The sequence below is a fragment of the Eublepharis macularius genome, chromosome 10 (assembly GCF_028583425.1).
Source record: "Eublepharis macularius isolate TG4126 chromosome 10, MPM_Emac_v1.0, whole genome shotgun sequence".
Taxonomy (NCBI): Eukaryota; Metazoa; Chordata; class Lepidosauria; order Squamata; family Eublepharidae; genus Eublepharis; species Eublepharis macularius.
The window spans coordinates 37,539,868-37,564,128 of record NC_072799.1 but is presented as its reverse complement, the minus strand read 5'-3'; the positions used below and the strand labels follow the sequence as shown (position 1 = coordinate 37,564,128).

Genomic DNA, 24,261 nt, shown 5'->3' with positions numbered 1-24,261 from the left:
TTGTTCTCTGAGGTGCCTCTGTTCTACCGCAGATCAACATGGCCACTTGCCTGATTCTGGGTTTCCCTTGTTAGCTTCCATAACTGCAAATTCGTAGCCTGAAATATTTCCACACAGCAGTACTCCATTTGTTTGAAAAAAAGCAAACTGATACTTTGAATTTAACAGCTCATGTTACAAGAAGGAAAAAAATCCATCATGTCTGTTTTATCACTGTTGAACAAGATAAAAAAAATGAATGTTTACAAAATCTTTTTAAAAGGCATAATTAAAAATTAGTCTATAGCAAAGTTAGATTAGAAAATCTATTGACTATAAAATTTGGTGCTAAGAGAAACTGATTTATTTTACTGGTATTATTTGAAATTTAAAATTTAGTAGTTATGAATCTTTGTATAGTTAATCTGATACAAAGTAAAGAAAAGGGAAGGATGTGTTAAGGCATTGCAATGCACACAAACCAAAGAAAGCTGGGGAGTTATGTATGCCTGTCTTTACTAAGATTGCTTTCATGGGTTGGATCTAAATTTCTCCTCCTGTGAGAAGGGCCCATCCACTGGTTGATGGTGGGCGAGTATGAATTTTGCGGATTCTCATTTTCTGCTGCAGACCCATAGAATATGCCAGGCCATGCCTTGAAGTTCCCTTGCCCTCAGGCTCACCTTTTGGATAAGCAGGGAGGGGGATGTAGTAGGAAGGATACATTCCATGTATGGAGCATGGATTGAAGTACTTTGATCCAAATTGTAGTCTTTTTAAACAGGTGTCAGTGTTTGTAACCCTTTGTGCCATTTTAACAGTATCCAAAGGCTTTTTTCATGTATGAAGGGAATAAAATGTTTGTCAGTGAACATGAGACATGTATTATCTCTGATTGTGTATACATCCAGTTATGCATGTCCTAATGTTTACAATTTCCTCTCATGGTGATAAAAGGTCATTAAATATCCTGGGTGAAGGGGAGAATTAAAATCAAGTTTTTATTGCTCATGTGGCACTGTGGGGGATACCATCATATCATAAAGTCTTCTTGTTCATGACTGAATGCAGGTGTAGGAAATACAAGAAGAAAGACCCTCAAGTGGCACTGTGGGGGACACCAATATATCATAAAATATCCTCCTTCGTGACTAAATGCAGGTGTGGGAAGTACAAGAAGAAACTGAGCTGCTTTTAGTAGCTAAATCTCTGATGGCACATTTGAAAATGATACGTTTCATGAAATCACTATTATGAATAAAATGCTATTTCGTGGAATGCACATGTCAACTCCTATTCCATAAAACTGTTTGGTCTGATACAATTTAATGCCACTGAGCTTTATTAATACTATTATATTTGGCTTAAATAGTAGTGTTCTGCCTTTGTTTATGGATTGGCTGCTAGTATATTTCTGACCAATTGTACACTACATATTGCTTTACTTGAGGAACACAATGCTTTAAAAAACCTTTTATGTATTTAAATGGAAGCCAGCTTTCATTATTGCAAATAGCCCAGAAATTGCTTCAGTTGCTCTTATCTGTATACTTAAGAAGATTGGTCAGGTACAGGGGTCATTTCGTAGAAAAAGAGCTGCAGGAACTGATTAGCATAAGTAATTAGCATATGCCACGCCCCTTGATTGGGCTGAAATGGCCAGGATTCAGCTGCTGCCAGACGGGAGCGTTCCCCCACCTGGCAGTGGCCTGATCAGGGCCGTTTTGGCCCCAATCCAGGCTGAAACGGGCCCCAAATGGCTCAAAATGGTCATTTGGGGCATGTTTTGGCCTAGACCAGGCCCAAAATGGCCCAGATTGGGTCGGTGCTGGGCAGGGGAGGGGTCCCCTGCCGGACACTGACCCAATCCTGGTGGTTTTGGCCCTGAAACGGGCCCCCAAAGGCCAAAAACAGTCATTTGTGCCTGTTTGGGCCTGGATCCGGGCCAAAACAGGCCAGACCTGGTCAGTGCCAGGCAGGGGAGGGTTCCTCCGCCTGGCCCCGATCCCTGCAGAAATGGGCCCAAAATGGCCAAAAATGGCCATTTGGGGCCCGTTTGGGCTTGGATCAGGGCCGAAACGGCTGGGACAAGGTCGGTGCCAGGCAGGAGAGGGTTCCCCTGCCCAGCAACGACCTGATCCTGGCTGCTTCTCCCCAGATTCTGGCAAAAATGGCCCCAAATGGCCAAAACTTACCATTTTGGCCCTTTTAGGCCCGGATAGGGGCTGAAATGACCAGGATCGGGTCAGTGCTGGGTGGGGGAACCCTCCCCTCCCTGGCATGGACCCAGTCCTGGCCATTTCAGCCCCAGTCTGGGCCGTTTCGGCCCCGTTCCAGGCCGAAATGGCCCCCAAATGGCCAAACGTCAGGTGGGCAGGGCCACCTAACTGTTGGGGGAACTGCCGGAACAGCGTTCCAGTGCGTTCCCCCTCCAAATGAGCCCTGGTCAGGTATATAACTCAAGCATTTTGGGAGTACTGGCTCCACCCATCTCAAGAAGAGGCCCCACAATCAGATTGGTGACAGCTGCACCTTCCTATTCAGTACTTCTCCATTTACCATATCAGGAGGAAATTTCTCCAACTGAAATTTTTCAGTTATTGCTCATGTTGAAATGTATTTTTAGCCAGATTTGCTAAAAACCTACAACTGGGGAAAGAGCCACAAAATCCACATGTATGATGCAAACCCCATTGGATGCTTCGACATAGAATGCCCCAAATGTGTTAAATTGTTTATATATTAATATAAATTATTATATATTATTTATAGTAGTCGGAGGGCATAAACATACCTGATGCTTTATTTGTCTCATAATGCTAATGTTTAAAATGTTCTATCTGTATAGCATTATCCCCATTGTGCTGCTACTTTATGTCGTACTATATAATGATTATGGTTGCCAGTTCCAGCTTGGGAAATTCCTGGAGATTTGGGGGATGGACCCAAAAGAGGGAGAGAGAGGAGGGAATAGAGTATAATGCCATAGAGTCTACCCTTTGAAGCTGCCATTTTCTCCAGGGCAACTGATCTCTGTGGCATGGATAACAGTTGTAATTCTGGGAGAACACCATCCACCACCTGCTTACGATCTGCTTTATTGCAGTAGAAGTTAAAATATTAAATATAATTCAGTCTTAGGAAGAGGCATGGAAAGATCAACTCTAGGTCTGGACTGAAAGCAGTTGGGTCAAAAACACCATAAAGTTTGATTTCATTTTATATACCGCACTTCAGGACAACTTAATGCCCATTCAGAGTGTGTTGTTATTATCCTCACAATAATCACCCTGTGAGGTGGGTGAGGTTGAGAGAGCTCTGAGAGAACTGTCACTGACACAAGTTCACCCAGCTGGCTTCAAGCGGAGGAGAGGGGAATCAAACATGGCTCTCCAGATTAGAGTCCTGCCACTCTTAACCACTACACCATAGGCATACTTGACTTGAGGCAATGAACTTAGACCTCCTCAATTAGTATGGGAACTGCTGTAGTGTACTTTTGTGGAGCATTTGACCTGATTATGGTTAACCTCTTTTTGTTTTGCAAAGGCTACCATGACGTGATACATCTTTAACAAAAGTTATTAGGTTACCTAGCATTACGTAAGAGGCAGCGGCAATTGTCACATAGATCACGTTGGATTCAGTCAATGATGAAATTATGAAACTTGACAAGTTAACTGAATGGGAATGACTTGATAGCTTTGCATATTCTTTTTTGTACATTTGTATATGCATAAATTAAATTTCAAATGGTCAGAAGAAAGCATGAAATACTTCACTTTGGAAATCCACATATTAAATTCCAAAAAATTAAGAGAGAGTGCTGTTTCTTTCTACTCTGTACATTGCCTTGGCTTCCCTGATGAAGACTGTGAAACTTGGCAAAGGGACTAATAACATCAGCCAAATCGTTATCCTCTTAATATTATAATCTCACCCACTGGGAGAGGTGACACAGGGGAGGAAGGATTTGGCTGGGAAACTAATCCATTTCGGCATCACACTGTAAGCATTGCGTCTGCTCTGTAAAATGAAGCCAGATAAAATGCCCTCCCCCAGTCGTTACCTTTCAGCTTCCTTGACCAAATCAGACTGACTTCAGTGTAACACTGTTGCTATTTGCTAGCCTGCACGAGTGTCTTAGTTAGGGCTAGCCATTGGGGGCGGGGGGGGGGGGGAGAAAGATTTTCCATCTTTAGAGTGATGCTGAAGAGCTTGTCCCACAACTTTGTGACTCTTTCTCATTTGTATTCTCTCAGATGATATAAGCATACGGACAGTTCTCACTTATTCTGTCCTAGTTACATTTTCACCTTCAATATTTCATTTTTTATTTTATGTTCATTTACGCCCCACCATTCTCCCCAATAGGGACCCAAAGCAGCTTACATAATTCACTTGTCCTCCGTTTATCCTTATAGTAACCCTGTGAGGTAACGTTAGGCCTAGTGTGTGTGACAGGCCAAAGGTCACCTAGCAAGCTTCTGTGGCAGAGGGGGGAATTGAACCTGGGTTGCTCAGATTTGAGTCAATGCTCTAGCCACTACACAACACTGGCTCTGCCAAATTACAAAAGTATAGATATTCTCTTCTGAATATTGATCACACTACCTGTACTTTGAATTTTCTTGCAGCTGAGAACACCATTGGCTGTTCTGTTGAGAGACACTAGTCACACTTCAACCCAAACTGTATGGAATTTAGTATAAGCCAGAATGCAGAGAAAGGCAGGTCTATTTGTCTACTTAGAGGCAGTTTCAGTTAATTTATATTGTAAGAGAAGCTGTTTGCTGCACTACACAGTGATAGTTTCAGGTGGGTACTGTGACCATGTTGGTATACAGGAGAAGAGCACTATTTGAGTCCAGTAGTGCTGGTCTTTAAGGTGCTATTGGACTCGAATCTTACTTTGCCATGGTTTCTAAATTAGTCTAATGGTAAATCCACTCCTGCATGTACATAACTGACTAGTTAGTTTTCCAAACCCTGCTTGTGGGGAGGGCGGGATATAAATGCAACATATAAGTAAATAAATATAAGCAAAGTCTCAAGTAGTTTTAAAACAGAGACGTGCCACCTCCTTGCATTCTGGTGTTGTTTTGTAGCAAATCACCGTAATTGACATTACCAAATGAAGGCAAAAGTGATTTCTGTTTGACAGTCATTCTATTTGACAGGAAGAATGGCCACAACTGAATGATGTTAGAGTGGGCTTAAGGGTCACTCGAAAACACATTTCCACAATACATAACAGTTTGTTCACATCACTATTGATGTAAAATTATGTCTCAACATGTTTTGTGACAGCTAACATAGCTGAAGAGCTTGGTAAGAATTACAACATTATGGTAAGGTTGTGAAATGAGCTCTGACTTTCTTGAGACCCTGTCAAGTAACTTCTGTATGCTTGTTGACTCCTAACTGCAAAACAGCAATTTATTTTATTGGCATACACTAAAATTACAAAACAAGTGTCAGACATTTAAACATAGAATATACAACTGTAATAACCTTGGGTTACGACATGTCAAACCCTATAGCTATACACACAACAATATGTATTATTTTCTATTTTCTTCTGGATTTACTTTATTCTAGTAGACACTAAAGGGACTCATTCTTTGGACACAGTTTACATAAGCATCTTCTTTCCCCTTAATTGTTTGTGCACTGTAGTTTTATCCATCAGCGTGATGAACCAACAGTTTCTGAGCCAAATTTCCATTGAAGGAATCGGGGTTGGATCCAGAAGGGATTTCCAGCAGTAGAATAGGACTTTCTTGCCTCTCTCATCTTGCTGCTGTACAAAGGCTTCCCCGAATGCTCCTGGGAAATAGGCACCCCCAGGAACATCGTGAAGGGTGACTCTGCAATGGGAAGGAAAGATTCAACAAAAATCTATTACTGGAAATCTACTGCTAGATTGAATCTGTTTTATAAAATTACTCACTCTTCTAGTGTGAATAAATTATTTTATTAAATTCTGCGAAACAGTAATTGAGGGGAAAGAGGTAATACCCCCACATGCTAGTTTCACCCTTCAAACTACTTCAGTGGCTGAATTTTGTAACAACAAAAAATATCCCTTTAAAGAATTATGGAGCTACACATTGTGTGTAGTTTCTGAGATTGTAGAACTATTTCAGAATACTGGCTTGTAGATAAAACCTCCCAATGTTACTCTAACTGCCGTGTGTCTATGGCCAGATTTTCCTGGACCTTTTTCACTACACTTTTTACAGTTAACCTTCTCACTAAGGCCTGAGGGATGCATGATGAAATGGTGAATCTCTGCTGCATCAAGTGAACAGGTACGAAAGTGAAGGAGGTTTGTTCTAGGAGCACTGGAGATTCCGGCCAGGAGCAGTCAAACTTTTGTCCAGGAAACCTTCCTGTAAAATCAAACTTGCTGCTTCTCAGAGTGTCCGAGAGCCTGGTTGAAGGTGTTCATTGCACTGGCTCTTTATGTGGTGACACCGTTAGGTACCAAAGAAATAATAAATTATGTATGGGAGATGCACAAGACAACACAATTGGTGTTTTAATGAAAAACTGTGGGAATAAACTATATATTATGTTTTCCCTTGGTCCTTGCTACGAAATGTGAACTGTGAATTCGATGCTGGGAACCTAATCCCAGGTATGCATATATTTGAATCAAGACGCTGTACATGAGAAGGGACTTAAGCCTTCCTCCTTTCTGCTGTTTTACCAACCTGAAATGGTCTCTGCAGGGGCTTGCTATTTGGCCTAGAAAACCAGAAGTCTGAAAATTCTTTGCAAAAGATAAGAACAAAAGGAATGTTTCCTTTCCCTTGCCTAGTATTATGTTAATATTATAGCAAAACATTAGAAACAGGAATCCCACACTGGTAAGTCTTTGGGAAGCATGTTGATTATGTTGACTCAAGATGATTTTGATTGCTACAGTTGGATATGTGTTCAAACATGTTATAGGAATGGCATGCAAATAAAGTTTGCTCAGTTCTTTAACATGCAAGTTAAAGCATCCTGTACTGGGCAATCATGATGGAATTATTAAAGGAAAGTGTTCTGTATTAAAGCTTACAAAGTATAGTTAACTTTTAAAATGACAATTCCTGAAAAAGATGAAAAAGCTAGAACTTATTCTAAAACAAATGATGAAAAATTAAAGGGGAAACGTGTGTGCGTGTTTAAATAGTACAATTAGAATTCTGCACCACCACCATGAAAATAAAGGCCAGTTTTAAGATTGTCGTGCTTTTCAATATTTTAGATCAGCTAGGCCTTTTTCTATTTAAAAATCCAGACACAAATGAAATATACTGAAACTTAGGAAGAAATTGTGATTTGTGAACATATTAGTATAGGAAAGGTTTTGTTGCAGCAGGCTTTTTCTTTTTCTAGGGATCTAACACACTTTTTAAAATACAATTCATTTATAGAAAAAAATCTTTATTGAAAAAGAATTGTTTCATCCAAATACGTAAACCTTCTATGTTTTGTGTATAAATGAATTCTATGTAGTATGAATGAATTCTAAATGAAGTATAAATAAATTCAATGTAGTTTGTCCAGAGTAAGTAAAAAACTGTCTTAAAACTCCAGCTTTAACAACTACTGTAGTCTGCTGCTCAGTTCCTGCCCAACACAGTTCCACATTTTAATCTTGAAATCTTAATTTTCAAACAAAAGTTTCAAAATGGCTAGCTTTTTGATGGTTTTTACACACACGCACGCACACACACATGGCTGACTGATTGAAAAGTACAGGGTTTTTTTATCTGTGCAACACGAGTGGTAATTTAGCTCTGAATTTTCTTTTCAGGTATGGCAATAACACTCGTAGCTACGTGGTGCGAGTTGGAGACTACCACACGTTGGTACCTGAGGAATACGAGGAAGAAATTGGAGTGCAAGAGATTATTTTGCATAAGGAATATAGGCCTGACAGCAGTGACTACGACATTGCACTAGTGAGGCTGCAAGGACCGGAGGAACAGTGTGCTAGGTTCAGCACTCATGTCTTACCTGCCTGCTTGCCACTGAGGCGAGAGAGGCCTCAGAAAACAGCTCCAAATTGTTATATCACTGGCTGGGGTGACACAGGTAAGCAAGCAAGAAGCCAATGTTACTTGCCACAATGAATTAGACAACCTGATAAGCCACAATTAATGATTTAAATCATTGTTCTTTTTACTTCAGCTCTTGTACCAAAGTTTGTGTTTATCTTTTAAGTTACTGTGGGACCTAATGTAGAGAATGTTCATTTTGGATTTGTGTACATGTATAGGTACTTTACAGTGATATATAGAACATTAGAACATTATAGAAACTTTGCTTTCTAGAGGAAGTTTGGTGGTCAAGGGAGGCAGGTGAATATGGGCAGAAAAGGAGAAATTATGGCTTTCTCCATCTTTCTTTATGCCACCTTATTTAATATTTTGAATGTCACGACTAATAAACAGCAGAATCACACACCTTTAATGTAGACAGTGTGGCAGTGAAGCACTTTAGGCCAGAGTAAACCACTGCTGTTGATAATGAAGATAAGTAGGTAGGTAATTTGTTCAGCAATAAAGCATTAGAAATATATCACTGCTACAAGGTGACTGCTTTTCCTTTTTCTGCAGGGAGAAGTGGGTAATTTTAGCAAATCCATTGCAAACCATTGTATCACCTTGTGCTAGACTAGAAAATCTTCAAAACCCTAGGAACAGCATTTTAGGAAGTATAGTGGACTACAATACCAAGGGAGAAGCAGAGAAGTTTCATTTCTGATGGTAATTTAGATCCAGCCCAAAATGTGCATTGTGCTAATGCCTGTAAAGGTGGCATCTTACATACATGCAATGCCAAAATGGGAAGTGAAAGTGTCTTTTTTTCTTGGTGCGAGCTGCAGTTATACCTAATGCACTTTCACCTCTTAACAGTTGTATTCATTCTTTGCACATTTCTGGGAAGTACTTAGTTTGACAAAGTTTGGCTACACAAGACTGATTCTTCCAGAGATTTTGATCCTTAATGGTTATGTTGGGAAAGATAAAGCTGACAGTAGCTGATTTAAGAGAAAAATTTTTTTTCTCCTAAATCAATGCTTAGATTAGAAAAGTAAATTTAAAAAATCTACTCTTAGTTTTTTAATGGCAGCTCGGGTATCTTTTTCTGGGGGGAAAAAAAGCTTCCTCACTAAAATTGCATCTGCTTTCAAGCAAGATTTAATGTTGGTATACTACTAAGTTCATGGCAGAACAGAAACTTTTTTTTTGTCAAAACCTTGAAATTCAGTTCTCTGCTAATTAAAGTTGGCAAAAATGTGGCCAGTGCTTTATCTTTGCTTGCATTTATTGACAGGTCGTTATATGAGCAAATGATTTTGAGTTTATTCAGTATGTAACAAACATTTTGATCATGCATACACAATGGGTTATAGTACTGTTAGTTTTGTACATCTTAGTCAAAAGGAGTAGCTGAGAACATCTACATTTAATTAGATATGGCAGCTACTCAAAATTTTAAAATCTTGTCTTTTCAAGAAAATGCCAGTTTTAAAATTATTCAAATGAGTTGTTACAGTGCCTTAAGTCAGATTACTTGCTACCTTTCTCTTTCAAAAATATATTGGCAGCAATCCTACAAAAACTTGAGCATAAGCCCCACTGAACTTATGTCTGAGTAAGTTTGTAAACATCTACGTATTTGATGCGCTATGTTGAAAGCAAAAGCGAGTATGAGAGAGAAAAATGAGGGACTCCAGCCTCCTTTAACATTGGGGGACACTATCTTAAAAAAATAAAACTTAGTACAAGATCAGGGTATGAAATCAAAACTTTGGTCCAGAACCAGTTAAAAAGTGTCATAAATATGGTTGACTTTAGAAAGCGATGTAATGTGTTAAATATTAATAGCACAACAGGATGTAAATTGCAGGTCTGTATTCTACGTTCAGTATAATTCTATTATTTCCTCTCTTTCAGGAAGGTCTTACTCAAGAACATTACAGCAAGCTGCAATCCCTCTACTTCCCAAGAGGATCTGTGAAGAAAGGTATCGGACACGGTTCACAGGAAGGATGCTCTGTGCCGGTAGCCTCCAAGAACAGAAACGTGTGGACAGCTGCCAGGGAGATAGTGGTGGACCACTGATGTGTGAACGCCCAGGAGAAAGCTGGGTTGTGTATGGGGTAACCTCGTGGGGTTATGGCTGTGGAGTCAAAGATTCTCCAGGCGTCTATACCAAAGTTTCTTCTTTTGTACCCTGGATAAGTAGTATGACCAAGCTATGACCTCACCTGACCCCAATGTCCAATAACAGCACAGTCATTGTGCAGATGGGGTATAAGAAGGGTGAGGATGGGGGCAATTTTGTGCATGTGATCTTTTTTGAAAATTTTAATAGGTCATATTTAAGGTTGACCTGTTACATTGAAAAGTACAAGGGAGTGACTGTACTTGTATAGTGACTCCCTATAAATGAAGCTATCAAATAGCACAGATCAGCTGCACAAATTAAGTTCTGACCACAACATAAATGATCAATTTATTTCTACACTTTATGAAGTTATTTCCATATCTGTGAGCAAATGTTTCATTTTTAGACAGACCATTAAATGGTCTTAAAGGTGACAGTAGTATCACTGCCCTGAAATATAGGGCACACTGGCACAGTACTTTCATATTGAGTTAAACAGCTCTGATACTGTCATTGTTCAGTGGGATTGCTGGAATATTCAGATGCATTTCTCAGCTAGCTTCCAAAAAGCTGAATTTTTCAGTAATTATTGAAACCCAGTGTGTTTTCAGACAACAAAATTCCGTATGAATCTGTCATGAATATACAGAATGTATCCTTTAAGAGCAAGTACTTTTGTACTTATGACGCAGTATTACCCTTAATTAGCTAATCTGATCCATACTAATTACCTTAGTAGTAAGATCATTCCCATGGCATTTTGGAAAGTATTTTAGCTGTGCCAGTATGAAAAGTGGGTTTCCTGTCAGCATATTATTTATGTACCTGTGATGTACAACCAATAGCTATACTTTTTACTCATTCTTGGTGCAATGTATTAGCCTTTGGATGCTTGGCATTATGTATGCAGCTATGTATTCAATTATTATGGTTTCAGCATATACAATTCCAGGTTCTGTAGCAATGATTATACAATACCTCAAAGTTAAAGTATTACAATTCTGATGAAAAATAAACTGAACCTTCCTTCTAAAAAGCAAAGTCACCCCTCTCCCCCTTTAATCATGTAAAATTGGTGCTAAACATTAGTTTTCATACAGTATTTACAGCCTTCTGTAACTTTGCAGTTTAATTAGGTCAACATTAAATGGGTTTTACTTCATGAAACAAAAGCTCTTATTTGTTGAAATACGAATTCAATGCTTTTCAAGGTCACAATAAACTTCCTAAGCACATCTTATAGTAAGGTGCCTTTTGAGGTATCAATCCCCATCCAGTTTTAGAATGCTACTTTGAGTCCATCAGCAAGACAGGGAGCATTCCATATTAACAAGGAATACATTCCTGTAGTTCTTTTAAGTACTGTTATCACCCTCTAGTGGACACACAGTGTTTCTACAATTCACATTTAGAACCTAGAGCAAGTGGTCAGAACATCTTGTTGGTGTTTAAGGTGCCACTGGACTAAAATCCTGTGGTCTCTTCATAGACCTTGCCTGCTCTGTTCAGTTACTTACCTGGGTCTCAGGTAAATAGCCATGTCAGTCTGCAGTAGAAAGCAGGATGAGAGTCCAGTGGCACCTTTGCGACCAACAAGATTTTCAGGATACAAACTTTCAAGAGTTAAAGCTCCCTTCCTCAGATACTGGAAGGTTAATTGAAGGAGGTCTCTTCAGGTATCTGAAGGGAGCTTTGACTGTTCTTGAAAGCTCGTACTGTGAAACTCTTGTTGGTTTCTAAGGTGCCATTGAACTCAACTTCTGCTATGCTGGACTAGATGGATCATGATCCGACTCAATCCCATCTGTCTACAATCATTGAAAGCGGCAAGGAAAAAATTCCATGCCAAAGCATAAATATACCACAAATCCAGCCTTTCACATGGTGTGTTGCCACAGCAGACCTTTTATGGTCCTGTTCTTGGAGACATGGTATAACTGAGTTCCCTTTCCCCTTTGGTAAATCCCCTTTCTACTCTAACCCAGTATGTATATTTTGTGTCTGTGAAACTGGAGAAGGCTGCGTAAAGATGCGGTCTGTACTTAAACAGAGTACTTTTCACAATTAACCTATGAGCTTGATAAATCCCAATAGTGGAAGCGTTGACTGCATGAAAACTACCTGCATTTCCAGATGCTACTGGGTTAATGAAGGTCATCACTCACTGTACTTTAAAATCTTTTTTTACTGAATACTGAACACGTCAGTTAACAGTATAAAATCAGGAAAACCGTACCATGTTTGCTTAAGATCTTAAATTATAAATTAACAAATTTATAACAAATATAAAGTGAAAATGAGATTTAAATATACAAAAAGGAGGAAGACGGAATGAGATTATTGGATAAAAGTAATAATGAAGTAGTTAAAAGCTAGTAAGTTAGCAGCGTGTGAGCTTCGATTACCAAGAAGGCTCTATTAATACAAACTATAAACATCTCTCCCCCTCCCCTGCCAGTTCCTGAGAGAGCAGCCCACAGGGCTGGATCAGCATTTCTGAATTCTGCTGTGGTTTCAACCAGTATGTAACTGGGAATGCAAATGGCCAATGTCTTGAGTCCCAGATATTCTAATTTTTCCTGTGAAGATAAAAAATACAGGCAAAAATCAGCATGGTTTTGCCTAATACATTGTGAATAATTATTTACATTATAAATGTTATATATAAATTCAAGCTTTACAAAAAGCGTTTAAAGCCCTAGATGACTTGAAATGGAATTATCTGGGGGATCGTTTCTCCCATATGTTTCTGTCTGGGAAATAAGATCATAGGGAGAGGCTCTCCTGACTATCCCATAAACTAGAAAAGCTCACCTGGTGGGTACATGAGAGAGGGCCTCTATGGTGGTAGTCCTACAACTATGGAACAGAATCCCCCTCACTGCCAATCTTTTATTTAGGACTGCTTTTAATTAACTTTGTTCTGTTTACTGGCAGCCCTAAACTGTGTTTTTAAAGTTTGGGGTTTTTTCTTTTCCATTTTGTGTTTTTTTTTAAAATTTACATTCTAAGCCACCTTGCGTTCCTACCCGTTTAAATGTAAATGAAAAAATACATAAATTATTCTCACCTTTTCTTTCAGTTCATATGTGTATATTTCAGCATGTTTTCCATATACGTTTGACATTTCTGTACGTTTAGACTGTAACTGTTTACAAACCTAAGAATTAAAAAAATCAGGTTTAAACTTTGGGAGTCAAGAGCTCTCTTTTCTCACAATACAAGAACTTGTGGGCACTCAATGAAACTGCTGAGCAGTTGGGTTAGACCGGATAAAAGTACTTCTTTACCCAAAGGGTGATTAACACATGGAATTCACTGCCTCAGGAGGTGGTGGCAGCTTCAAGCACAGACAGCTTCAAGAGGGGATTGGATAAATATATGGAGCAGAGATCCATCAGTGGCTATTGATCACAAGGTATAGATGGAACTCTGTCTAGGGCAGTGATGCTCTGTATTCTTGGTGTTTTGGGGTGGGGAATCAGTGGGAGGGCTTCTGGTGTCCCTTCCCTACTGGCAGACCTCCTGAGGACACCTGATTTTTGGCCAGTATGTGACACAGAGTGTTGGACTGGATGGGCCATGGCCTGATCCAACATGGCTTCTCTTATGTTCTTTGCAAGATATGAGGAGTGAAAAAGGAAGGAGGCCTTATAATCCAGGCAGAGGGTGGGAGAAGTATTGTAAATCAGTGTCAGGAAGTTAGCTATAATATATGTTGTAGTTAGCTTGATAGAGCAGAGGTGCAAAGCTGCAGAAAACTAGCCTGAGTTACATGAGAAAAATCCTATGTCCCAATTCAACTCTGTTAGCAATGAATTTCAAGTACAAGGGGGGGTGTTTAGCAGGTGGGAGCTAAGGAAGCACCATGAAAATGTTAGCATATTGTGGCGCCACGTGGGTGCTCATGGCTGTGCCACTGATCTAAAGAAACAAATTACCAAATCTGAAGTCACTGAAACTGACAAAGGGGGAGCTGCTGTCATCATGGAGAAATCTGCCTACATCCAGGAGGCTTAAAGACAACTCTCCAATACTACTTTCTACAAACAACTAGCCTCAAACCCCCACTCAGGAATATCAAAAAGAACTGCATGGGATTATAAAGTAATTATCCACAGCTGTACAAGAACAAATCTATATAGAAACACCACAGGAACCTCGAGCAGGCACTTTCTTTGTTCTGCCCCAAATATACAAACCTGGCAACCCAGGGCATCCTATTGTGTCAGGCATAGGCACCATCATCGTAGATGTGTGGATACATGGATTCCATCTTCAGACCCTATGTCACCAATGCCACCAGTTATGTGTATGACACCACAGGCTTTCTAAAGAAAAATACAATTGATTGACAAACTGCCATGTGACAGAACAGCCCCACTGATCTGGGAGCACTACACTTTCTGGGTTGTCCACGGTTAACCAGTGGCAGTCCAAGTCTCTGCCTGGCACATGCCACCCATGTGGTGCTTCCCCCAACACTCAAAAGTGGCTTCTCCTCACTTGCACCCACTGCCACCACTTGGCCTTAGTGGGAACTGCCTATGGAAAGGACAAAGAGGCTTCCCCTCTCCTCTGGGCAGGCTTGCCACTCTGAGAATAGCAGTTAAATGCTTGGGTTGCAAATCAGCACTCTGCTGGCTCCAGTCCCACTACTGCCATGAGGTTAGTTGGTAGCCTTATGTAAGCCACTCCTCTCAGCCCCAGATCTTCACCTGTATTATGGGGATAATAGTGACACTGACTTTGTTCACTGCTCTGAGTGGGGCATTAGTCTGCCTAGAAGAGATGTGTATAAGCATTGTTAAAATTAGAATTAATCCTCAAAAACTTTGTATGGGTGGTTAGGCTAAACAAGAGTGCCTGGCCCAGGAATACAAGAGTTTTGAGTCTCAGTAAGAAAGGCAGACTATAAATGACATAAATATACTACACTTACATCCCAGCTGCTTTCTTACTCTCATAAGATACAACAGGTTTCAGGCTGACCATACTTAATAATTTATAAAAAGGATTCTGGATAGTTTTGAACCTCTTTCAAACCTGGCCTAACCTAGTAAGTCAGCCCACCCTACTGCAAGAGGATTGGGAAGAGACAACGTGCACCACCTTTAACTCTTTAGAGAAAAGCCAGGCTCAGAACAAAATTAAGACAACCAACCCGCAGGCTGCACACTCGGGAACATCTGTCACTTGCCCAAGTCAGAGACTCGCCCCAATTGAATGGTGGGAGCTTTGCCAAGAGGCAAGAGTCGGTTGCTCTACCATGAGTAGGAAGGGCGACTACCACGTTGGCAGGTCCCATGGAAGCATGGAGGGGGAGGGCCAAGTCACGCGCCCCAAACCGACCACTCCGCGCCCGCCTCCCCTCCGGCGCGCGAGCTCCGCACTCACGTGACAGAGTCGCACTCCTGCCTCCCCTCCCCCCATAGCCGGGGCCTACCTGCAGCCGCCTTGAGTCTCGCTGGCCCGCGGCGCCCCATGTTCCCCAACGGCCTGGAAGCTTCCTGCGAAGGTGGAAAAACACCGTTACAGCAGGCTACCATCTGCGGCCTCTCCCTGATGGGATTCGTTCGCCTACCGCCTCTCCCGCGCAGACGGCCAAAGGCACGCATGGGCCGCCGCTGCGCCAACCGTCAGAGGCGCATGCCTCGCCCCGAACAGACCCGTTACCGCGTCCTAGGGAAGGAAACGCCTTTCCCGCTCCTCCAGGGAAAGGCCCCGGTCTCCCTCCCGCCTTCCCTCCTTCCTCCCGCGCGCGGCCCGTCCTCTCGCTCTAAAGGCGCCAGAACAGCCCGCACCTCCCACCGAAGAGCCGCATTCCGAAAAGAGGGAAGGGCGGCCTCGTGCGCGTTTTTAAGAGGAAGAACGAGCCCCACGCGGAGGCGGGGCTAGGGAGCCGTTGGAGCCCTGCGCATGCTCCGTTCTTGACGGGGCGGGGAGGGAGGTTCGTTCTTTGTGCGGTAATTGGGTGGGGTGGACGAGGAAGCGAGCGGGGGACGCGAGCTCAGGTTGCAAGCTCCGGGTTCGAGAAGGGGGGGGGGGGGGACCTCAGCAGGGTATAATCCCAGACTTCTCCGGACAGCCATTTTCTCCAGCAGGGAAACTGATCTCTGCGACCTGGAGATCCATTGTCATTCCAGACCTCCAACCACCCTTGGAGGTTGGAAACCGCCTGGCTTTGTATGTTCACCACACACCAGCAAGCGGTTTATTAGTAAATTCATAGAAGTTACTAAAATAAATAACGAAGCGGCTTGCAAAGAAATTCTCTTTTGAAGGTTTTAGACTTATTACAAGTTGTCAGGAAAAAGGTATTTTAAAGAACAAGTTAAGCCAAATGAACTTAGATTTCTTCCTTTTCAAAGGAGCCCGTGAGGTCTAGGGAATCGGGGCAAAATCAGGACATTGTAAAAATTAATTTGGAAAATTTTAGTTGTATCATGTGTATAAATTAATGTGTGAGAAGGTAATAATAGCCACAGAACTGTAGCAGCAAACACACCCGAAACTTGTTTTTACACTAATTATCTTCAAGCCTTAAGCATATTGTGAATGCTCCGCACTGATCCATTCAGTCTACTGGCTGTGAAAAGTGGGCAACACTGCTATGTATGGACAAATTAATCTGACCACTTGGTGGCACTCTTGATTATATCTTTGACTCAATATGGGGGAGGGGGTTAATTGATTCAGTAATGCAATCCTTAGTTTCTTGTTAAATACATAACACAGTGGTGGCAAGCATCGTTGCTTTTAATTACTACCTTAAAATAGCTTAACGTAAAATAGCTTAACATGTAAGTGAGTGAACTCTATAAACATAGTCCACTGTAGGATACCAAATATGTTAGAAGATATTTATTTTATTTATCCCCATCCTATATTTGGTATCAAGGCCACTTACAGCAATTTTAGCAATACACTTTCTGCATGCTAACATTTTCTTAGTACTAGTATCCTTATTCCCTAAGTAATGTGCACCACATACTTGGTTCACTCTTCCCCCATGGTGATCTCAAATGCAGAAAAGGATCAAAATAACAAAGACACCCCAAAACCTAGAACTCTTGTCTTAAAAATATTTTTATCCCATCTTTCCATCATTTGTGGACCTCAAATGAATTCACGCAATCCATCAAAATTAGAAACACTCACACAGAAAGGGGGCCAGATGTTTTAGCAGTCTCTCCCTGGTTCTCAGGGCTTTCCTGCCACTTCTGTTCTAGCTTATTCCTCCCTTCAGAGTGTGGTGCATAGGAACAGGTAAAAATTCTGTTTCAGAAACATTGCCAAACTTACATTCAGTGGCCACATATTACCAATATCTGTGAAGATGGGACCTTAATTACCCCAGGAGGGGCTAAATCCGAATTGACTGAGTAGCCACATCAGGTGAAGATGGTGGTGGTAACTGTTCATCTGCCTGGCAGAGAAAACATTTAAAGAAGCTGGTCTATAAATCAGTTAAATTTATATGAGATTATTTCTGTGGAACTCTATACATATGTGCGTGGGTCATTTCCAGATGGCAGGACTGTGGCAAGATTCCTTTATTTAAAAAACAATACTCACATGCTCTAAGGACGATTTGAACTTTCATTACAGTTGACACCGGATGCTGTGCATGTTAAGTGTTTGCTGGGTATAAATGATATAAATAAATTCAGAAAATGTAGAACTGGATACTTCTGCCGTCATAAAACTCAAAGGGGCTAACAGGATTCTCCTAGGGGTTCCTTACCAAGCACTGACTAAATCCAGTCCTGCTAAGCTTTGCTAAGGCTGTTATGTGTCTTCAAATATGTATTTGATGAGATACAATCCATGTATCCTGCAAAGTCTCTGTTATATATGAAACAAGTCCATGATAATGCCACTAGGCGTATGCCCCTCTCGTCTTGCTGCCTCTTCAATTGGCAACCCTACTCCATAGATTTGTTGACACTGGAGGGTTGTGCAATATGTGCACTGCTGTTTAAATCAATTTTATACTGATGTTTTTATATCTATAGCCTGTCCTGATTTTATATCTTTTTGTTGCAATTCGCTCCGAGCTCGCTTGTGGGGCAAATGGAATGTAAATAAAATAAATAAATAAATAGGCCACTAAGGAGATCCATCAAGACATTCTTTGGTAGCGAAGCATGGAAGATGGAATGAGCTTCTGACTGTTGGGATTTTAACAGGGATTTGGAACGACAGAAAGTATTGACATATCTGTCTCCAGTGGTTCATACTCTTGAATTTATCCATGTGGAATAGTTCTGTCCTTTCGCGTTAGCTATGTGTTGGATGCAGGTTGATCCTTAACAATAGCTGGGTTTCTGTTCCATCCAATCTCCAATACAGGTCACAAAGTAATATCAAAATGAGAGAGTAAGAGGGAAATTCTGTCCTTTTAAGGCTCAGAATAGATGACACATGATAAAGTGGTAGTGGCTTGAGCTATCGCAATAAAACTTATATTGGCCAGAAGACTCGAAAGCAATTTAAGCATCACACATGAAAACACTTTTCAAGAGCTGCTTGAATAGATTTTGTCCAACATTCATTTCTGGACATTTGTCTTCCAACCAAGGAGTCCTTCCTCTACCCGCTTTCAAAGTTGCACGTCTTCTTGATGCCAAATCCTTAATGGCCTTTGGTTGGACAATTCAGAATGCCTGGAATTTATCTGAAGATAGTAGCTATACAAGCTCCCTTTAACCCACATCCTGTTTTTCTATTTCCCCCTCTCTTGCCCATCCTGCAGCAAGCAGAGAAGAACAGATGGATCCACAGGCATAATATGTACTTATTGCAGAGCACCAGGATGATATAACAGAATTCAGGATGTATGTGTTAGAAGACTTTTAAAAATGTGATAGGAAGACTATCTATTCCAGAGCTAAAGCTCCCTTGAATGGTCCCAATCGTTTGGCTCTATGCCAGTGCAAATTCCATCACTGTAACAGTATAGAGATTGCTAAGACGAACAATTAGGTAGGTTAGGGGCATGCAAAAAAGGACAGCTCAAATTTGTTGGTCTACCTTGTTTCTTAAAAGTTTTAAGTATATATGGAAAAAGATCCTGAGCACAGCAATAGTCCAAAATATACAAAGAGATCATTTTAAAAGATACTACCTTAGATGATGTTTGTATTTCCAATGAGGAGAAAAAAGGCATTGAACTGGAAGTGGTATGTGAGGTGGTCTGATTTTGTTCTACTGTATTTTAAATTTTGAACCACAACAGTGATGCACTGGTGCATATAGCCTCAGACTAGCTGAACTGCTCACTTTGATAAGAGCAACCAAACAAGACAAAGTACAAAGTACAGCAGAGGTCCAGAATATGGACAATATGCAACTTCTCAATGTATATACAGAAGGCACAAGTTTTTCCATGGAAGACCCAAAAAGTGAAGCTCAGGGACAGAATTCTTCTATTTGTCTGAATATCAGCAATACAAAAAAGAAATGGCCCGGACTTGGAGACCAGGCAGTTTACCTATTCAGTGATAGAAAGTGAGGACATCACTTTGTAGGATTTCAGCATCTGTTTGAACAATCTGCTTTCTGAGTCTTGCTACACAAAATCAAAACTAGATGTTACAGGAAACATCTTAGAAAGAACAACCCCACCATTCCTCTTCCTGACTCTTTAATTAACATCTTGCAATATAAAATGCATAACATGAGTTGACTGGGTTGCAAAACTACCACTACTACACCTGGCTACCAATGAATGGGAAAGAGAAACAACCCAGGAATATGAATGCATGAAGCTGCCTTATACTGAATCATACCATTAGTCCATCAAGTGCAATATTGTCTATTCAGCCAGGGGTCTGTTGTAAAGGTCTTCCTATCAACTGATCCTTTTCACTAGAAATTGAATTGTCTTTCACATGCCATGCAGATTCTTTACCACAAAGCCATGGCCCCTTCCTCCATCATGTCCTATTTCTTTGTTTTCCTAGATGGTACTGAAAGGGAAAGAGGAGAAGCAGCTGCAGGGCTGTTTTTTTCAATGGCAGCCATGCATCTCATGTAAAAGCTAATTATGACTTAAAATCTTAAGTGGTAATGGGGTCTGTATGGGGTATGAAAAACATGATTTCTGCTCCTGCTGAACTGTGGCTCACACCCATATGATGCTGTCTAAAGTTTCAGTTCAGGCAGCGCAAGGCTGCTACATATTTCATTTTTGACAGTGTAAAGTGCTAGGCTCTTTCTGTATAGTGTATGCCTGTAATTTTTACAAGTTTCACCGCTGCTTCCCTTTATCGCAACAATATGGAAGTGTTACTGTAGAACACATGAAAAATCCTGGCACCCAAGATAAAAGGTAAATGACAAGGCTATAAAAGAAGCAGCCACACAGAATAATATGATTCACATGGAAACAGCAGGCAACGTTTTATTTTTTTCAAAAAGAAAAACCTTTCAGGCAGTTGTTAGTGTAGTGCATTATCTTGATGCCAAGATCCGATAAATGCTGGAAAAAAGCAAAAGAATCTGTAATAGAATAAAGTCACTTCCAAGTAGCAAAGTTGTTTTTTATCAGAGTTTATTGTTGCACAGCAGAAATCATGCCACTATCAGAATGTCTAATTTTATTTTAAAAAATTCAGAAAAAAACATTTCCAGCAATTTTCATTCAATGTGAATGAGAATAATATTACATCTATAAACACTGAAATATCTATTTTGCCCTTCCTGAGGAAGCTTCACATTTTAAAGCAATAATAAAGTATAATCTGTACAATATATTCTGGAGATTAATTCCTCATCATGTGGGAAAATGTTGCAGCAGAAGCCCATGTCTTTGTTCAGACTGAGTGACTTCCCATTATTTGCCTCCATTTAATCTTTATTTCCCTTTAATACTTACTCCTACAAACTATCACACATGTTGATTTTTTTTTTTACTTTAACAGTTATCTGGGACAGCCAATGTTGAAAGTTATATCCATGAATTTTCACAAGACATGTTAAAGGTGAGTTTGTAAAAGAACAGTTTGGTGGAACTTTTTGTGTTGTCTAAACTGGAGATACACTGAACTCCTGTTTGAATATCTGGATGCTTTAGAGGTGAAATTTTCAAACTTTCTACCTTTAGGAAATCTTTCTACATTAACTTGTCTGTTGAGGAACCTTTTCATTTGTCACAGACTCCTCTGGGTATTGCAGAGGATCCAGGGCATATTCTAGGGTATGCCCATATGAATAAATGAAGCAGCCTTGTAGTGAGTCAGTCCACTGACCTATCTCAGTTCCATCTATTCTTGGCTGGCAGAACCTCTCCAAGGTCTTTGGCACAGAAAAGCCTGCAAGTCTTCATCTAGAGGTGCCAAGAACTGAACTCGGACCGTTACCCTTGATAGCTACTGTCCTCTTTAACCTCAGTTTATGTCGCCAGAGGCCAGGCTTGTTTGGTCTCACCACTGGCTCCCATGGATTGGGACCTTGGCCTAGAAGACTTGTGTTTCAGCCTGCCTTTCAAGGAAGCTTGTCCAACATTACCATCTTCTCAGTGAGGAATGCCAGGTTTCTCCAGAACAATTTGAAAACCAGTCCTTCAAAGGAAGCTATTACAGTTCTGTGTTGCAGAATATTCAACAAAATGACTGCACTGCTGAGGAGAATACTTCTTCATAGATGAAAAATATACAGTCTGTGACATACACAATTTTACATTTGTAATAAAGCAACAATGGCAGAGAGATGATAGAAATTATTCTTGAAGAAAGGGCTGGTTTCCACAAATTCCTGTATGAAAACAGAATAAAGTACTCATGGCTAAAGAGGCTTCCTTATCCATGTAGTATTTTCTAAACGAGGTGTGACCTGGCCAAACCTATGAGCAGAATTCATTGGGAAATATTTAAGGAAGCACATACTTTCTCCAATGAAATTGGAACTGAAAAGTGGTTGGCTCGATTATACATATTGTATTGTATTTAAAATAAAGGCCCATAAAGTTTTAATTCTAGTCGCTTTGCATATCAGTTAGTGATCTCATCATATAATTCTGACTCATATATCATATAGTAAATTTGATTTATAATATTAACTAGAATTTTCTACAAGTTTCATTGTTCCAGTTCTTCAAAGTATCACTATAATAAATTCCAAACTTTTTCAAAAATTTTGTTGGCAACTTCTCAACTTACTTTTTGGGTATAGGGTTTCCCCCCTCCATAACAGACTACTTTCTTTTATTAATTTTTGATTTTAAAAAAATTAATTTCAAATATAATGAATTTCCTTGGAATGTGAATATTTTCATTCCACACACATTAAGACCATAATACAAATCTGATTTGGTGATGTCTTAGCAATCAGCAGCACCAGTTCAAGCATGAAAAACAAGTAATGGTGTAAATAAGGCAGTTCATATTTGAGCCTAGTAGTTTTATTATGACCATGATGTCTGGGGAATCTTTTTCCAGATTCAGACACCGGAAAAACATAACTATTTTAAATATCAGCCCAGCTAATGGCTAAAATAGCTATAGAAATTACATGGTACTGACATAATGCTTTCACAGCGCCACAAATATGATCATGTTATAGATTTGGATTATACTTTTCCTCCCTAATTGTTTGCTTCCCAAACATATGGCCTTGAATGCAATGAACAAGTTCCATATACATTAGATATCCCTGTTTGCACATGTCTCATTGAAAATCCTTGAACCTGTGGAAATAGAAGTGCTAGCAGAAGAGTAAAGTGCGCTCCAGGGCAGAAGCTGTCTAGCACACATGGGACTTGTTCATAGGAACCAAGCCATAAAACCTACTTTGTTCTCTTGCACATTTTCTTGTTTACTGCATGCAAATGGACTTATCAAAGTCTTGTTAAGTCTTGCTCCTGTCTGGATTTTGCAGCAGTTAAAGGCCATGATCCAACAGAGGGTGAATCGAATGAACAAGAGACTATGCTTAAGAGAATCCTCTGTATCTAGCATCTTCTCCTGCATGCACCATCTTTCAGCACAAGACAGCAGCATGTACAAAATTTATGAGGGAGAAGGGAATTAACAATGACACCCCTTTCCTTCTTCCAGCAGTCATCTGTTAATCAGAAGACACAATGCTACAACCTCCCGCCCCAATATCTAGCTTACAATGAAACACTATTTAGGGCCTGTGATGTATGGGAAAAGGTTCTCTCTTCTCCCCGTTCAGTGGACCAACTGGGTTTGAAAGGCTGAATGGAATACTGAAGGGACAAAAAAATAAACTGAGGAATTTAAGTCAACAGCCAACAGTCAAAAAGAAGAATTGGGTTTTGTGGGGAGAAGGGATATGTAGAGAGTCCAGTAGAAATTGCAGCGTATGATTTTAGACAAGCAGAGTTTGGATGCCTTTCTTTGATAAAAACAAACAAAAAGCTATCTAATTATTGTTGTTGTAAGTCTGAAATGCTGAAAGAACAAACATAAGCATAATGCATAATGTGAGCACCAGCGTAGTGTAGTGGTTACGTTGGACTAGGATCTGGGAGAACTTGGTTTGAATCCCCACTCTGCTCACTGGGCCAGTAACACACTTTTAGCCTAACCTACTTCACAGGGTTGTTGTGAAATAAAATGGAGGATAGGAGAATTGTATAAGTCTAAAACCTAAGGTGAGAAAGGTGGGGAATAAATAAAATAAATAAATAACACACCTCCCAGCTTCGGTAAGTGTGTCAGATATCAGACTAGAGCGGGAAGGCATTATAGGCATTATATATGTTTTTTTTATGTGATTCCTGTGTTATCCTTAACTCATAAAATCCACTATGCATACTGAGGGATCAAGGAAAAAGTCTTGATTTGTAGCTGATATGTTGTCTGGTACTGGATTAAAGAATCCTGTGCATGTAAAAGAAGACACACTAATAAAAGAAATCCACTTTACCTCATGTACCTAAAGTGACAGTGGACATGGGATAGTAAAATAAAAGAAGGGTGCGAGTGGTGAGGTAGTTCACAACTCTCCAGCCTGAGGGCCTTGTTATTGGTAAAGTGGTATAAAATAAGATAACAAGAGAAAAGCCTGGACCAGGGTTTGTGACAAGTCCGTAATGTAACTTCCTTGCAGTGCTTCTTACTGATTTAGCTCATG

General features: G+C 40.3%; 1 protein-coding gene, 1 long non-coding RNA gene and 1 other non-coding gene across 3 annotated transcripts in view; 1 reads left to right on the top strand and 2 right to left on the bottom strand.

Annotated features, from left to right (window-relative positions):
* PRSS12 (serine protease 12) overlaps positions 1–12,317 on the top strand; it is a 69,465-nt gene extending 57,148 nt beyond the window's left edge. Inside the window, exons 12-13 of the mRNA XM_054990143.1 lie at positions 7,793–8,073; positions 9,942–12,317. Of these exons, the coding sequence (XP_054846118.1) occupies positions 7,793–8,073; positions 9,942–10,249 (589 nt within the window). The 3' untranslated portion in view covers positions 10,250–12,317. The remainder of the gene's footprint in view (positions 1–7,792; positions 8,074–9,941) is intronic.
* Positions 12,318–12,386: 69 nt separating this feature from the next.
* On the bottom strand, positions 12,387–16,038 carry LOC129336801 (uncharacterized). The gene is made up of 5 exons (XR_008597749.1): positions 15,960–16,038; positions 15,602–15,665; positions 14,358–14,486; positions 13,226–13,315; positions 12,387–12,734 (listed from the first exon to the last, which is right to left on the bottom strand). It is a non-coding gene; the product is annotated as an uncharacterized LOC129336801 (long non-coding RNA).
* LOC129337196 (small nucleolar RNA SNORA24) lies at positions 15,343–15,475 on the bottom strand. Its single transcript, XR_008597791.1, has one exon. It is a non-coding gene; the product is annotated as a small nucleolar RNA SNORA24 (small nucleolar RNA).
* Positions 16,039–24,261: the final 8,223 nt, after the last annotated feature.